Genomic DNA, 17,584 nt, shown 5'->3' with positions numbered 1-17,584 from the left:
AATGAGATGTTTGCAGAGTGACCTCAGCACATGGCTTAAGGAGATCTGTGAGCATCATAGAGCCTTAGTTGAGCCAGTGGGTGCTGAGAGTCTGATTGTTCTATTATATTGGAGGAGTAATGTTTACAGAGCTATTGTGTCAATAGTGATGTTACTCAGATAGTCCACATTTATGACAAAACTCTAATATGACAACATCCCTTATGCTCATTTCTTGTTAGTTTTATTTTTGCTTGACAGTACTGTGTTTGGCTAACCAAACTTATGCTAGTGGGCACTGTGCCCCTCATCCCAAAAGTGAAAAATGAAGATGTAGTTGGGGCTGGTACTGAAGAAACTGAGCCCAGGAAAATGTTTCCTATGAAAAATCATTTTAGATATTGCTGCCTTGGAAAAATCAGTAACTTCAGAAAAAAACAAAACCTTTATGTTTACTGCAGGGCTAAAACTTCCAGCTCTCACAGTTGAAATTTAAATGGGGAATATCTTAACATGTTTCCTGTTTACCTCAATGCATGGAAGATCTCACATAAAAATAAAAATAAAAAAATACACAAGATGGGCCCCTGTCCGTATCTTGAAATGTTTCCTCATAAATTATTTAAAATTTTCTTGAGAGTGCAAAATTCTAACAGATTTTCCAGAATTATCTGGAGGTTATTTCCAGACTTGAGTTCTCAGTTTAGAGTCTTTCATAAATTCAATTTTCACTTGTCTGGACTTATAAAGCCAACAGTTTTCCCAATAAATATTCAACTTGTCTCTCAAACAGAATTTACAAATGGGCCGCAACAAAAGATGTCAGCTTTTCTTCTTTGGAAAACCTTTCTTAGAGCTACCTTCATGACTTGATTTCTCAATCTGTAGATCACTGGGTTGAGTGTTGGGGGGCACAACTGTGTACATAATAGTGAGCAAAATATCCACTGCACTTGGAGAGTCAGAAGATGGCTTGAGAAACTCAAAGACACCAGTTGAAATGAACAAAATGACAACAGTGAGGTGGGGAAGGCAAGTGGAAATGCCTTAGCTCTGCCCTCAGCAGATGGCATCCTCAGCACAGTATAGAATATCTGCATGTAGGAGTGGCCAATAATGGTGATACAAAGAAAGGCTACAAAAGACATTAATGAACTGACCCCAAGCTCCCTGATATACTCATTAGAACAAGAGAGTTTCAGGAGCTGGGGGATGTCAGGGAAGAACTGGTGAATGATGTGGGATCCACAAAAGTGAATGGAGAAAGTGACAGTTGTGTTCATGGTTCCAGAAACGACCCCATTGTCCAGACGCCTAAGACTCCTAGAACACAGGTGCGAAAATCCATGATGATTTCGTAGTGCAGTAGAAAGCAGATAGCCATGTAGCGATCATAAGACATCACTGTGAGCAAAGACATCTCAGCCATAGCAGAAAGAGTGAAAGCAAAGCACTGCACTATACATTCCCCAAGGGAAATGTAGCCATTATGCATGAAAGAGGTATAAACAGACCTTGGCACAGTCACGGAAATGTAGCACAGATCCAGAAAGGAGAGATGTTTCAGGAAGAAATACATGGGTGAGTGGAGGCTATTGTCCATGGAAGTTACAGTGATAATGAGGATATTACCAGTTACTGACACCATGTATAAGACTAAGAACAGAGAAGCAAGTGTGATTTCCTGCTCAGGCTTGACAGAAAATCCCGTCAGAAGAAACCCACTCATAGTGAAATTAGCCACAGTCCTTCTTAATTTCCCAGTGATGGTGACTGCAAGACAAGTTGGGATCTATGAAAGAAAATGGGAACTTATATAACTAACTAACTTACCTTGGGTTCAGTCAAGTTGGGCAAGTAGGCATTTGTGGAAATTACACTTCATCACATGTCAAGTAGTTCGGTATACAAAGAAATCGTATCTTGAATTTTTTTTTTCAGATTATTTAGTTATACAAGAACAGGGGTACAGGCCAGATGTGCAGGAGGGTGAGAGGATTCACCAGAGACAGAGCGGGAAACAGAATAGGCAGACTGATGAAATACACTCTGAGGGGAGCAGCGGGAGAGACAGGAGAGGTCTGCTGCACCATGTGGGTTTCTCGCTGCCTGGCCGGGATCAAACCCATGTTGCGGAGGCTGCAGACAACCTCACAGTGCTGTGCTCAACCACCTGCGCCACCAGGGAGGTCCTTTATCATGATATTTTTTTTTGTGTGTGTGGTTTTATTTTTTTTTTATTTTTTTTTGTTAATTGTAATTTTTATTTTTTTTAATAAATTTTATTGTTATATTCCCCATACAATTGCAGCCCCCCCATTCTGACCCCAATCCCTCCCCTCCCGCCCCCGCCCCCCTAAAAGTGTCTCTGGTTCATAGTTTTTTGTTGATTTTGATTTTCACTTTCTTATATTCATTTTCCTGGTCCCTTATTTAAGTTTTCTAGATTCCTGCTATGAGTGAGACCATCCGGTATTTTTCTTTTTCTTTTTGGCTTATTTCGCTGAGCATGATCCCTTCCAGTGCCATCCATGTTGCTGCAAATTGCATGAGTTTATCTTTTTTGAATGCTGAGTAATATTCCATGGTATATATGTACCACATCTTCTTGATCCAGTCATCTATTTTTGGGCATTTGGGTTGTTTCCAAAGCTTAGCTATTGTAAACAGTGCTGCTATAAACATAGGGGTGCAGGTGTTCTTTGGAGTTGATGTTTCTGTGTCCTTTGGGTAAATACCTAGGAGTGGAATTGCTGGATCATATGGAAGCTCTATGTTTAGTAGGTCCAGAAATCTCCACACAGCTTTCCACAGTGGATGGACCAGTTTGCACTCCCACCAACAGTGCAGAAGAGTTCCTTTTTCTCCACACCCTCGCCAACATTTGTTGTTGCTAGTTTTTTTAATATGTGCCATTCTCACTGGTGTAAGATGGTATCTCATGGTAGTTTTGATTTGCATTTCCCTGATGACAAGTGATGTTGAACATTTTTTCATATGCCTGTTGGCCATTTGCATTTCCTCTTCAGAGAAGTTTCTTTTTAGCTCTTCTGCCCATTTTTTGACTGGATTATTTTCTTTGTTGTTGTTGAGTCTCATCAGCTCTTTGCAGATTTTTGTGATTGGTCCTTTATCATTAGTGTTGGGTGCAAAAATGTTCTCCCAGTCGGTGGGGTTTCTCTTTGTTTTTGTTATTGTCTCTTTTGCTGTGCAAAAGCTCTTTAATTTGATGTAGTCCCAGCTGTTTATCTTTGCCTTCACTATCACTGCTTTGGGTGATGTGTCTGTAAAGATGTCTTTGATGTGCAAATCACGTAGTGTTTTGCCTATATTTCCTTCTATATATTTTATGGTTTCAGGACTTATGTCTAGTTCTTTAATCCATTTTGAGTTGATTTTTGTGTATGGTGTGAGGTAGTAGTCAAGCTTCATTCTTTTGCATGTAGCGACCCAGTTTTCCCAGCACCATTTATTGAACAAACTTTCTTTGCTCCAATGCATAGTCTTTGCTCCTTTGTCAAAGATTAGTTGACCATAAATCTGTGGGTTTATTTCTGGATTTTCTATTCGATTCCATTGGTCTGTATGTCTGTTCTTGTTCCAATACCATGCAGTTTTGATGATTATGGCTTTGTAGTAGAGTTTGAAGTCTGGGAGTGTGATGCCTCCATTCCCTTCTTTTTTTTTCAGGAGAGCTTTGGCTATTCGGGGTTTTTGGTGATTCCATATGAATTTCATCAATAATTGTTCTATTTCTTTGAAGAATGACATTGAAATTTTGATTGGAATAGCATTGAATCTGTATATTGCTTTTGGAAGGATGGCCATTTTAATAATGTTTATTCTTCCAATCCATGAGCAGGGGATGTCTCTCCATTTCTTTGTGTCTTCTTCTATTTCTTTTAACAGTGTTTTATAGTTTTCTTTGTATAGGTCCTTTACCTCTTTTGTTAGATTTATTCCCAAATATTTGATTTTTTTTGTTTCAATAACAAAAGGGATGGTTTTTTTTATTTCTTCTTCTTCAGATTTATTGTTTGTGTATAGGAAGGCTACTGACTTTTGCGTGTTGATTTTGTATCCTGCCACTTTACTGAACTGATTGATGAGTTGAATTAGCTTTTCTGCGGAGTTTTTGGGGTTCTCTATGTATAATATCATATCGTCTGCAAATAGTGATAGTTTGACTTCTTCTTTTCCTATTTGGATTCCTTGGATGTCTTTCTCTTGTCTTATTGCCCTGGCTAGGACTTCCAGTATTATATTGAAAAGCAGTGGTGAGAGTGGACATCCTTGTCTTGTTCCAGATCTTAATGGAATTGCTTTCAGCTTTTCACCATTGAGAATGATACTGGCTGTTGGCTTGTCATAGATGGCCTTTATGATGTTGAGGTATGTTCCTTGTATCCCAAGAATTTCAAGGGCTTTTATCATGAATGGGTGTTGCACTTTGTCGAAAGCTTTCTCAGCATCTATTGATATTATCATATGGTTTTTATATTTCTTTTTGTTGATGTGTTGGATAACGTTGATTGATTTTCGGATGTTAAACCATCCTTGTGTCCCTGGAATGAATCCTACTTGGTCGTGGTGAATTATCTTATGGATACATTGTTGGATTCTGATAGCTAAAATTTTATTGAGGATTTTTGCATCAGTGTTCATTAGGGAGATTGGCCTGTAGTTTTCCTTTTTTGTGTTGTCCTTGTTCGGTTTTGGTATTAGTGTAATGTTGGCTTCATAAAACGTGTTTGGAATTGTCCCTTCCTTCTCAATTTTTTGGAAGAGTTTGTGAAGGATAGGCACTAATTCGTCTCTGAATGTTTGGTAGAATTCATTTGTAAATCCATCAGGTCCTGGGCTTTTGTTTTTGGGGAGGTTTTTGATTACCATTTCAATTTCGCTAATTGTAATTGGTCTGTTTAGGTGTTCTATTTCTTCTTTATCTAGCTTTGGGTGATTGTAGAGTTGTAGGAATTTGTCCATCTCCTCTAGATTGTTAAACTTGTTTCCATATAACTGTTCATAGTAGTTACTGATTATTCTTTTGATTTCTGCTGTGTCCGTTGTGATTTCTCCTCTTTCATTGATGATCCTGTTTATTTGTGCTTTCTCCCTTTTTTCCTTTGTGAGCCTGGCTAGGGGTTTGTCTATTTTATTGATTTTTTCAAAGAACCAGCTCTTGGTTTCATTGATCTTTTGGATTGTTTTTTTAGTTTCAATTTCATTTATTTCTCTTTGGTTTTTATTATTTCTTTTCTTCTACCGGTTTTGGGGGTTTTTTTTGTTCTTTTTCTAGATCTTTGAGCTTCGAGATTAGGTTGTTTCTTTGCGTTCTTTCTTGTTTCTTGATGTGAGCTTCTATTGCTATATATTTTCCTCTTATTACTGCTTTTGCTGCATCCCATACATTTAGGATATTGGTGTCCTCCTTGTCGTTCAATTCAAAACATTTTTTAATTTCTTCTTTGATCTCCTCATTAGTCCAATGGTCTTCCAGTAGTGTGGTTTTTAATCTCCATGAGGTAGGAAAGTTCCTTGCCTTCTTTTTAGGGTTTATTTCTAGTTTGATGCCTTCATGGTCAGAAAAGATGGTTGATATGATTTCAATCTTGGTGTATCTGTTGATGTTTGTCTTGTGCCCCAGTATGTGATCGATCCTGGAGAATGATCCGTGTGCGCTTGAGAAAATGTGTACTCCGTTTTTTGGGGGTTTAGTGTTCTATAGATGTCTGTTAAGCCCAATTGCTCTAGGTCCTTATTTAGAGCTTTGGTTTCTTTACTTATTTTTTGTCTTGTTGATCTATCCATTTTTGATAGTGGTGTGTTGAAGTCTCCCACTACGTATGTGTTTTCTCTGATGTCTGTTTTCAGAGAGGACAAGAGTTGTCTGATATATTTTGGTGCTCCTTCGTTTGGTGAGTATATGTTAATGAGTGTTATTTCTTCTTGAAGTATTGTCCCCTTGATCATAATGTAGTGACCATTGGGGTCTCTTTTTATCTTTTTGAGTTTGAAATCCGTTTTATCTGATATAAGTATAGCTGTTCCTGCTTTCTTTTTTGGTCCATTTGCTTGTAGGATTGTTTTCCATCCTTTAACTTTGAGCCTATTTTTATCTTTTGTAGCTAAATGTGTTTCCTGGAGACTGCAAAAGGTTGGGTTTTGTTTTTTAATCCAGGCTGCAACTCTGTGTCTTTTTATTGAAGAGTTTAGTCCATTTACATTTAGAGTTAATATTGATATGTTAACATCTGTATTTGCCATTGTGTTTGTCTTTCCTTTGATTTTATTTATTTATTCTTTTAATAATTTTTTTTTTGGCCTTCTTTCATTGTTATTCGTCCCTCTGAGGTTCTGGCTTTAGGACTCCTTGTAGTATTTTTTGGAGTGGGGGTTTAGTTGCAATGAAATTCCAGAGTTTCTGTTTGTCTGGGAAGGTCCATATTCTTTCTTCAAAGAGGAAGGAGAGCTTTGCGGGATAGAGTATTCTTGGTTGGCATCTGTTTTCTTGGAGTCTGTTGACTATGTCCCTCCACTCTCTCCTTGCCCGTAGTGTTTCTTCAGAGAAGTCTGATGTCAGCCTGATTGGTTTTCCTTTGAATGTTATCTGTTTCTTCCCTCCTGCCAGCTTCATTATTTTTCCTTGTCCTGGATTCTTGGGAGCTTTACTATTATGTGTCTTGCTGTATTTTTCCTTTCGTCGTGGAAGTTTGGTGTTCTTCTTGCTTCTTGTATATCAATTTTCAGCTCCTTCTTCACATTTGGGAAGTTCTCTTCAATTATCTCTTTGAATATTTTCTCTGTTCCTACATCTCTCTCCTCTCCTTCTGGTATTCCTATAACTCTTATATTTCCTTTCCTCATGGAGTCAGATAGTTCCCGAAGTCTTTCCTCGTTCTTTTTCCTTCGTACTTCTCTTTCCTTTTCTGTTTTGGTTCTTTTTATTTCTGTGTCTTCAAGATTACTTTTTCGTTCTTCCATTTCATCTATTCTGCTTTCATTGCTTTTCCCAGAATTCTTTAGTTCTTCCATTAATTCTTTGATCTCCTGCATTTCTTTTACTTCCCTCTTTAGGGACTCAATTTCTTTCTTCTGACCATTGTTTTCCCTCTCTAGGGACTCAATTGCATTCTTCTGATCATTGATTATTTTTCCCTTATCATTGTTTTCCTTTATGACTTCTGTCAGTTTTTTAATCACGGCAATTTTAAATTCTCTTTCTGGAAGGCTCAGAAATTCTTCCAAGTTATTGTCGTTGCAATCTGGGGGCTGGTTTTCTTTTTGTGGTGTGCTTTTTCTCTGGAGAGTTGCTAGGTTGAGTGTGGTTCTTCTCCTCCCTACTGTCTGTTTTCTAATTTGCCGTATGCGTTGGGACACTGTGTTGTTGGGACTGGCCAGCATCTTGGGTGGGCTTCTCTGCTCCCCTCTGGTTCCTCCAGGAGTCATCTGTCAGTTTCAAGCAGTCTTTACTGGAGAAGGGTCCCTGTTCTAAAATGCCAATGTGGGGACACACTCCCCTGTGCGCCTGGTCTGCCCCGGCGGCGGGTTCTTGCTCCCCCTCTGGGCTTGGACTGCAGGCCAGAGGGGGTCTGGCGTGGGCGAACTTCCCCCGCTCACCTCTGGCTCCTGAGGAAGCCTTCTGCAGGTAGTCTTTACTGAAGAAATGTCCCTGTTCTAAAATGGTGATGTGGGACACACTCCTTGCGCGTCTGGTCTCAGGCACACTCTTCTGCGCTCCTGGTCTGCCCCGGCTGTGGGTGCTCGCTCTCCCTGTGGTCTCAGACTACTTGTTCGGAAGGGGCCCGGTGTGGGCTAACTCCCCAGCTGGCCACTAGCTCCTTCAGGAGCCTCTGCTGGCTTCAAGTCGCTAGGTGGCGCCAGAGATCTCTCCTAGAGCCCTTGGGGAGCTGATTTTCCACCCCGTGGGACAGGGAGCAGAGCGGGGATGGTAGGGTACACCTCAACGGCTTTGGGGTGCTGTGTCTGCCTTGTGCCCCACCGTCGTGGGGAACCCACGCCCCTAATTTCATGCCCCGGGTCTCAGTTCCAAAGCCCTCAGTTCCAGGACGCGGGCTGTAGCCCAGATCAGTGGCGCGGGAATGGCGCCTTTTGAATCCCGCTTCCCTGCCTGGGCGCCTTGTTCCTGCTCACTCAGGGAGGGCCTCCTCGGTCTCCCCGCAAGCCTAGGTCGCAGGCGCGGGGACCTGGGCAGCTGGGATAGATCCGGATCAGGTGCTGCTTTCTGCGCAAGCTTACAGGGCAGCCGGGGCTGTGTGCTGGTGCTGGTCTCCTCCTGGGGGGCGGGGCTCTCTTTAATGGCGCCTGGAGCTCACCTCTGCGGCGGATCCTGCAGGGTTCTCCACAGCTCCCGTTCACGGGGTGTGGTGGCTGAAATAGTTCCTTTCCACTCACAGTCCCACTTGCTGCGTCCGTTTTTCTTGTTGGCCGTTTTGGTTTGTTGTTTCCTTCCTCTCTGCCAGTCGGAGAGTGCCGACTTTGTGGGCGGGGGAGGGGAGCAGGGTTCTGCGCTTCCCTCCCTTCTCGTCCTCTTTTATGGCAACTTTCTTCTTTGGGCAGTTTGCTGGATTCGTCCGTTTATCTTCCGTGTCCCAGTTCTCACTGGGACCTGCCGCTTTTCCTCCCTATTAACTTTTTTAATGGGAGATCTTACTCGCAGCATCTCCTCGCCGCCATGTTGCTCCCCTTTATCATGATATTTTTAAATGCTTTGATTCATTTATGGAAATATGGGTAAATAAGATTCTAATTTTTGGATTTGCTCATTTCAATCAAAGACAAGGAGAAATGAATGTACACAATATAATTAATATTTTAAATGTATAATTTTATTGTTAGAGGTATAGAATATACATTGTTCATTTATATTAAATTTTTTCTGTCCATACACTCACATTAATAATGTTCTTTGAAAACTATGTCCATTTAAAATTAGTGATGCAGCAAAACCATTGAGAAATTTTAAATATAACTGAATGATTTTTCAAGATAATATTTTGATAGCAAAGACTTAGAGATAATGAGTGAGTCCTTTGCAACACCAAGGAAAACTTACTTAAAAATTAGTTCTGTGTATGTATGTGTGGGATAGGGGGGTGTTGGGTGTATGTGTGTGTCTTTGTGTGTATTATTCAGAAATATGAAAATACTGTTAAATTAAACCAAGTAATGTTATATTTAAAAATATTGAAGAGAGACTTTAAAGACATACCTGACAATTCTAGACATCTAGTGACACCTTTACTCATCCAGACATCATCTCTTGTAACTGAAACTTACCAGGTGAGGTTTCTGGAGGCTCCAAGAACTTCTATTTCTGTGTATCTGGGAGAAAGTTGCTGATTTTCCTTTATGGAACACAACAAAAATGGTATATTCCTTACATTAAAATATTGCTTGATATACCTAGAAGTATTTTCATTGGTCTTTCATTTAATATAAATCAACTATTGTTAATAATTCATACAGTGGCCATATAGTGGAATTATGTACCATTTTTGTTTTCATCTTTGAAACTTTGTCTTTTCTGCCAGGAAAAGAACTACACAATTATTTTTAAGATTATATATATGTGTATAATTTATATATTGATCCAATTGTCTATGTGTGTGTGTATAAAGAAATGTCACATTATGGAATATAAATATCTAACTACTAATTAATATACTGTAACCATAACTGTCTTCGATACCAAGAGAAAAGCAGTGGAAACAAGATGCTTCAAGTGTCTTTTTTGTTGGTTTTTAGGTATTACTATCAAGATAATTTTCTTTCCTCATGAGCTGTGACTTTAAGAAGATTTTTTTTCTTCTATGAAAGTGCTCAATTCAATACAGATTCAAAATTTTACTTCTTCCAGGTTATTATCTGTCTTATTTCAAAGGTGGCGCTCAAAATCTAACTATATAATAGTTTTTGTGAATATTAACTTTTTTAAACATTAATTTTTAAACTTTATATGGATAAAATGCTTTCAAAATATAATAAAAGTTCTTGTTCAATGTATTAAGTGAGGTACATAATAATGATTTTTACTAGCTATTCTCCTTGAAAGTCTTTTTCCTTACATTTCTAAAAATTTGGCCATTAACATGTCCTTTCCAGAATTTTTTCTGAATAATCTCTACTTCAGAACTTTCACTGAGGATTAGAAAAAAACATAAGGCTATTTTAATGTTACAAAAGAAGTTTGGTCACTTATAATCTCTCAATTTATCATTTCCATTTGATCCTTACTTTGTGAGGATGGAATATATAGTCACTTTATTTTCACTAATATGTTTAACTCTTTCCCACAATTTGTTTCTATGATAAATGAACAATTTATCTGTGATTTCTGATGTGGAAGCACCTCTTATCACTTATAATTGGCAATCATAAGAGTCAACAAATAATATGAATACAAGGAGTATCAGAGTGTCATCCCACCACACATTCACAATGCATTATTTCTAAGATGATTACATCATGAAAGGCATTGCTAGGGAGGTGGGAACTGCACTCCACTAAATGTTTCTGGAAAGTAAGGAGTTTGAAAGGTTCTCTCCTAGATCCATAGTTTTCATGTAAATAATCATAGATCACATATTATATTTCTTATTTTACAAGTTAAATATCAGAGTCTCATCTCTCATCCACCCAAAAACCAGTCATTTATAGGCTTTCATAATTTTGAGTAATTTATCTTTTTAGAACCTAAGGAAACTCACCAGACCATATTCAAGAACTTCTTCCCTTAACTGAAAAAGAAGCTGCCAATGTGGGCAGCTGACATGGAGTTCTAAGTCCTGATCTCGGAGTTTGGTCACATTCAGAAAATTCTGAGCTTAACAGATTAATAAGTCCATTTCAACCCTTCTTTGGCCCCTGGAGGTTAGGCTATGATATCACTTTGGCACAAGCAGAGTGTCTGATGCTGTGGGCATTGGTGTTCCTGGGCAATACCTTGGGACCAAAACTTGTAATTACATTTGTTGTTCCTACAGAGTATTTTTTTGCTGAGTTGATTTAATCATTATACCCAGTTACCTGGAATTTCACCCTATTACAAAAACATATTGAAAGTGGATTAAAACCTTGAAGGTATGACCTAAAACATGAGGAAAAAAATACAGACTATAAGTTCATTGACATGTACTTTAGTGAAAACTTGAAACAACAAAATAGATGGGAGTAAACAGAAGCGATAAGTTTATTGAGATCAGCCTTAGAGATGACTCTGAGGATTGGACTCCAACATCAAGGGAAACAAACAAAAAATAAACAAAGGGGACTACATCTAACTAAAGAGCTTCTACACAGTGAAGGAAACCATCAATATACGAAAATGATGACCATTAATAAGAGATTTTTACAAGCTGTATATCAGATCAGGGATTAAAATCTAAAAAAAATAACTCATACAATTCAATATTAAGAAACAGCTCTATTAAAAATGGAAAGAGGATCTGAATAGGCTCTCACTGCAGATGACAGATAGCCAACTGTCTCAGGAAAAGATATTTGATTCTTTCTTGTGGGATATAGTAGAGTCAGGAATGGACCACAGTGCAGGTTTTCTGATCCAGCAGACCGGATAATGGAGGAATCAGAGTCCTCAGTGGTTTTATGCAGGTCTTTTATTGGGATTTACCTGGTACACAGCAGGCAAGGGTGCTGGGGGGCCAGGAGGCTAGCAGTCCTCCCAGCCCCCAGCAAATCCTCACTCTATCTGGGCTCTCCGGCGTTCTCTGCTGCTCTCTCGGCTGCTTCTTTCGGCTTCTGCTCAGCTTCTACTGCTTCTTGGCTTCTGCTGGCGTCCCCATGATGCTGCCCTTAAAAGCACATTCTTAGCCCAGGTGAATCCCATCTACCTATGCCTACACCCTATTCCAGGTGCCCGCCATCAGGCATGCATTCAGGACCGCAGGGTTCCATCATCTATCCTAATGGCAGAAAATCCTGACATTTTCTTTTCCCTACAGTCCACCCACTCAGGGTTTTCTGCCATATAGACTTCATATATACAATTTTCTTAGCAAACATAAACAATGCAGCCATGACCCACAAAAGCAAATACATTACAACATAACAACAAAATCAAACAAAACACAAATAAGTCCAGGCAGAGCCCCAACCTAGTGAAAAAAGACAATTATTGATACCAGCAGATGATCCACCAAATTTGCTGCCGAAGGCACTGCTCATACGAGGGAGGGGAACCACTCACGGCATCTACTGTAACACACCAGGAGCCGTCAGGCTTCCTGGCCTTCTCTGGCTGTGTAGTCTCGGCTACAGGCCACACACAGCATCCACCCCCAGGATGCACTCACTCTGGGATTGGTGATTCTATTCTGTTGGGGGTAATCGCCAACCTCAGGGTTTCTGTCTGCAGTCACTCCAACATTCGGCCTTCATAGCCACCAATGTGACTCGCAGAACCCTGCACTCAGGCCAACCCACTGCACAAGCACATGGGTCAGGGATCCAAGCTCTACATTTGGCTTGGGCTCCACCACAAGCCGTGTTCCCCACCCATCTCCCAAGGACGGGTTCCTCAGCTCCTCACCCTCACTCGACTATGAGCAGGGCATAACCCACAGATGATTTTAAGAGACTCACTGGTCTTCAGCATACCCAGGCAGCTTAGCAGCTACTCTGAGTTTCTTAACTTAGCATCAACACCAGGTTTTGCCTTCCCAGTTGGCTTTTGTCCTCCGCCTAGTTGCTGGGCATATACAGGCTGCTTTTGGCCATCAAGGCCCACTGGCCACCCCCAGATTCCCATCTCCTGGGGTGTACAAACGAAACTGTTCTACCCCCAGGGTCCCAAAACATCAACCTGCAAGGTCCTTCACCTTCTGGCGGGATTGTCAGTCCAAGTCCATCAGTCCAAATCCATTAGCCTCTCCCTGCATCAGCACTGTCAAGCTCTGAATCATGGTCCTCTTTCCCCGATGATTCTGCTGCCTCAGGGGTCACTGGTTGGTCCTTTCGGGCGTCTCATCCTCCAGCTGAGGTCTCGTCCCACAGCTCCCAGACGGTGTCCACCATCTGTGCCGCCATGGCACCTCCAGTATCGTCACAGGCAAACACAGTCTGTTATTCCTTAGTCCCTCCAGGTCTTCGGAGGGCTCCAATACCCGTCTACATGGATCATCTTGCCAACTTACACCAATTGTAGAGTCAGGAATGGACCACAGTGCAGGTTTTCTGATCCAGCAGACTGGGTAAAGGAGGAATCAGAGTCCTCAGTAGTTTTATGCAGGTCTTTTATTGGGATTTACCTGGTACACAGCAGGCAAGGGTGCTGGTGGGCCAACAGGCTGGTAGTCCTCCCAGCCCCCAGCAAATCCTCACTCTATCTGGGCTCTCTGGCGTTCTCTGCTGCTCTCTCGGCTGCTTCTTTCGGCTTCTGCTCAGATTCTACTGCTTCTTGGCTTCTGCTGGTGTCCCCGTGATGCCGCCCTTAAAAAGCACAGTCTTAGCCCAGGTGAATTCCATCTACCTAGGCCCACACCCTATTCCAGGTGCCCACCATCAGGCATGCATTCAGGACCACAAGGATCCATCATCTATCCTGATGGCTGTAAGGCAGAAAAGCCTGACATTTTCTTTACCCTACAGGAACAAAAGACAATCTGGAAAACAGAGTAGGAAAAGTTAAGAGTCTTAATATACTATGTACTATGAAATTGCTGTTATTAGCAGCTGATATTATAAACATGAACCCCTATATCAATACAACAGATTAGAAACCCACAATCATATTCTAGAGCTTAACAAAACACGGGTGAAATTCATTAGGAAACAAAATTTCTTAATTGATGACACCGAAATTCAATGAGGACATGATTTCCCATTTAAAGATTTGGAATCCTTGAGACAGCATTTGACTGAAAAAAATCAAAACTTCTACTTCACAACTTTTGCAAAAATTAATTTTACAGTGGATTATTGAAGCAAAGAATAAAACAGTAAAATTTTAATGATTATTAACATTTTTGTCTTTATTTTATATTTATAATAAGATACTATGATTTTGAAATCATTTTACATATATCAGTGAATTTTTGTATCTCAAGACAAATATTTAAATTTCTATTAACTCTGGTGGAAAAATTCAATATTGTCTATTGTTCTTGCCTTAGAGCACGGAGACACAGATGGAAATGGTGTTCAGGAACTTTCATAAGACCATGTTAGACTCTCCTTTTCTAACATTTATGATTAAATCTCTTTTTCATGATGTTTTATCACTGTGTTCCATGAGCTTTTTGGTAGAATTTCATATTTTTACATTTGAAACTTGCCTTTCAGTTCACTGATTCTGTCTTTTCTAGGGATATTAGATGATGAATCATCATTAATTTTTATGTTCTGATCATTACCAATATATATCCATAACAATTTTCAAATATATCTGTTCTTTTTGTTAGCATATAATAATGCAAATAATATTGCCATTGGGCCTCCCCGGTGGCACAGCGTTTGAGCGCTGGGTAGCGAAGCTGCCAGCAGCCTCTGCAGCACCAGTTCGATCCCCGGCTGCTCCCGGCCACCAGAGGAGGGTCCCACATGGCACGCAGTCCTCTCCTGCCACCCACTGCTCCCCTCAGCAGTGTATTTCGGTCCTTCTACCTGCTCTGCTCCCCGCTCTGGCTCTGGTGTGTTCTCTCACGCTCCTGCGCTTCTGACTATACCCAGTGCTTGTATAAATAAATAAATCTTAAAAAATATATATTGCCAATATTTCCTTAAGACATTTTAACATTTAAGAATATGTAATTCTGAGCAACTTAAAGATTATTGTGTTATTTAAACATTTATCACACTTGAGTGGTAATTAATCCATGTAATTTAAGAGGCAAAGAAATGAGGTGAAGAGATTATTGCAGTGATATCAGTGTATTGTTTCTTCAAGGCTGTAAAGTTGATAGAGCCTCAGTGGAGCTCTGCATGGCCAGTGGGTCTGAAAGTCTGGTGTTTCTCATCAATGCAGAGATACTTTGTGATATCCTAGCTGCAGTGTAATTCAGGAATAATGAGAAAAGAATCTCATATTTACTGTATTCCATCTTCCTGACAGAAATCATCAGGGAAGAGAGTACATAAGCTTCTTTAAAATAATGGAAATATTTTTCTAACACCTGGTTTTGTGGGGGTGAGATAGCAATCTACTCTATTTGTGAAGGTAATTTTCATAGAGCTGTTGTTAGTCTGATTTGACAACTTGCCCTATTCTCATTTCTCAAGTTAGATCTAAATTCCTGGTTGCCCCTTGGTTAACCACAGATAATAATTTAGGTACTCCCACTCCCTATTCCTAATTGAAGGATGCAAGTCATGAGTGAAGAGAAAACTGGTCTGGTCCTGAATATATTGTGCCAAGAAAAATGTTCTTAGAGATAAAGCAGCATTTTGGAAATTGCTGCCTCTAGACAAATCACTAACTTCAAAGAAAGACAGAATTCAAGGATTAGGGAAAAGCTAAAACTCCCAGTTCTGTGTAGATCATGCTCTAAACAGGATAAATATTAACAACTTCTCCTGCTTTTCTCAAATCACAGAAAATATCAGCTAATACATAAACCAGACAACCCCCACCAAGTCCTTTAAATGTTTCCCTTGCAAATTATATAAAGTCCTATCAAGAAGCCAGTTATAGGAGGAATGTAGATAAACCATAAAAGTGATCAGGAAAAAAATTATGATGAATTAAAAATCATAATCAACAGGCAGTTATAAATCAGTGACATTCTTCAGGGCAGGGGGAGGGAGAGATATCAAAACAAATGTGGGAAGAGCACAATGAACTATGGTGATGGTCACAGGTGAATTGGTGGTGGGACTTTTACAGGACTGCACCTGAGAGGAGAAAGCATACATTGTACAAAAAAGAGGATGATATAATATATATATATAATAAAATAAAATAAATTAAATAAAAAGAAAATCAAAGTTTGTGCAGCTTTTCCAGAGCTATCTAGTGATCATTGCTATGCTGTCCTCAATCTTAATTGTTTCATAAACTTGTTTAATTTCCCTCATCACAATTTACTTAAGCCAAGAGTTTTCCCAATATATTTTGAACTTCTCACCCAAAAATAATGAACAGAATGTCCTCAACAAAAGAGGTCAGATTTTCTCATTTGAAAAACCTTTCTTAAGGCTGCCATTATGGCTTGATTTCTCAGGCTATAGATCATTGGGTTGAGTGTTGGAGGCACAACTGTGTACATAATAGTGAGCAAAATGTCCAGTGCATTTGGAGAGTCAGAAGGTGGCTTGAGAAACTCAAAGAAGCTTGTTGAAATAAATAAAATGACCACAGTGAGGTGGGGAAGGCAAGTGGAAAAGGCCTTAGCTCTGCCCTCAGCAGATGGCATCCTCAGCACAGTAGAGAATATCTGGATGTAGGACATTACAATTAAGGAAACACAAAGGAAGACCATAATCGCTACAAAGCAAGAGACCCCCACCTCTTTCATATACTCATTAGAACAAGAGAGTTTCAGGAGCTGGGGAATGTCACAGAAGAACTGGTGAATGATATGGGAACCACAAAAGTGGATGGAGAAAGTGCCAGCTGTGTGCATGGTTCCAATAATGACTGCACTGATCCAGACGCCTATCACCCCGTGAACACAGGTGCGGACATCCATGATGATTTCATAGCGCAGTGGAAGGCAGATGGCCACGTAGCGGTCGTAGGACATCACTGTGAGCATGGACATCTCAGCAGCCGCAAAGAGAATAAAAGCAAAACACTGCACTATGCATTCTCCGAGGGAAATGTAGCCACTCTGTGTGAAAGCATTGTAAATGGACCTTGGCACAGTCACGGAAATGTAGCACAGATCCAGAAAGGAGAGATGTTTCAGGAAGAAATACATGGGTGACTGGAGGCTACTGTCCACGGAAGTTGCAGTGATAATGAGGAGATTTCCTGTTAAAGCCACCACATATAAGACTAAGAACAGAGAAGCATGGACGAGTTCTAGCTCAGCTGTGGCAGAAAATCCCAACAGTAGAAACCCATTCATAGTGAAATTCCCCATATTCCTTCATATGGCCATCACACATCGTTTCTGTGTTATTTGCTTGGAAGACAAAATGGAACCATTGGATATTTCTGTTACTTAACCATTCAGTGAACCTAAGGATGAAGTTACTTGAAGAAATCACCACTTGATCATAAATGTGAATGTATTTCTCTATACTAGTAATATTGTGGAATATTTGAATTGTCTTGACTCAGTCATGAAAACAGACCAAGAAGATGATTATTTGATATTACCCATTTCAAAGAAAAGAAACAAAAATGTATTTAAACAATAAAATTAATAAGATATTTAAAATGTATAATTTTGTTAATTGGATTGCATGATTGAATTTTGATTTATATTTTAAAGGTTTATATAGTTAATACACTCACATTTATGAAGGTTTCTTTGCTACCTTTTCCTTTTCATTAATCATTCTATCTCTATATATAATAATTCAAACACAATGGAATTATTAATACAATTTTATACCTTTGTTTTATATATAAGAAGGAAAATTCCCCATGTTTTTCTTTCTTCTAACTAAATATTTATTT

At 39.7% G+C, this 17,584-nt stretch overlaps 1 protein-coding gene across 1 annotated transcript; it reads right to left on the bottom strand.

Moving 5' to 3' along the window:
- Positions 1–1,258: 1,258 nt before the first annotated feature.
- Positions 1,259–17,042, bottom strand: LOC311167700 (olfactory receptor 14J1-like; the record flags this gene model as incomplete). The annotated part of the gene is made up of 2 exons (XM_084228751.1): positions 1,259–1,771; positions 16,143–17,042. 2 exons carry the CDS (start codon positions 17,040–17,042, stop codon positions 1,259–1,261), a joined length of 1,413 nt encoding a protein of 470 aa, XP_084084877.1.
- Between the last annotated feature and the right edge of the window lie 542 nt (positions 17,043–17,584).

This window comes from Talpa europaea (genome assembly GCF_964194135.1).
Source record: "Talpa europaea genome assembly, chromosome: 2".
NCBI lineage: Eukaryota > Metazoa > Chordata > Mammalia > Eulipotyphla > Talpidae > Talpa > Talpa europaea.
The sequence above is the reverse complement of the archived record's forward strand: the minus strand, read 5'-3'. Positions and strand labels throughout refer to the sequence as shown.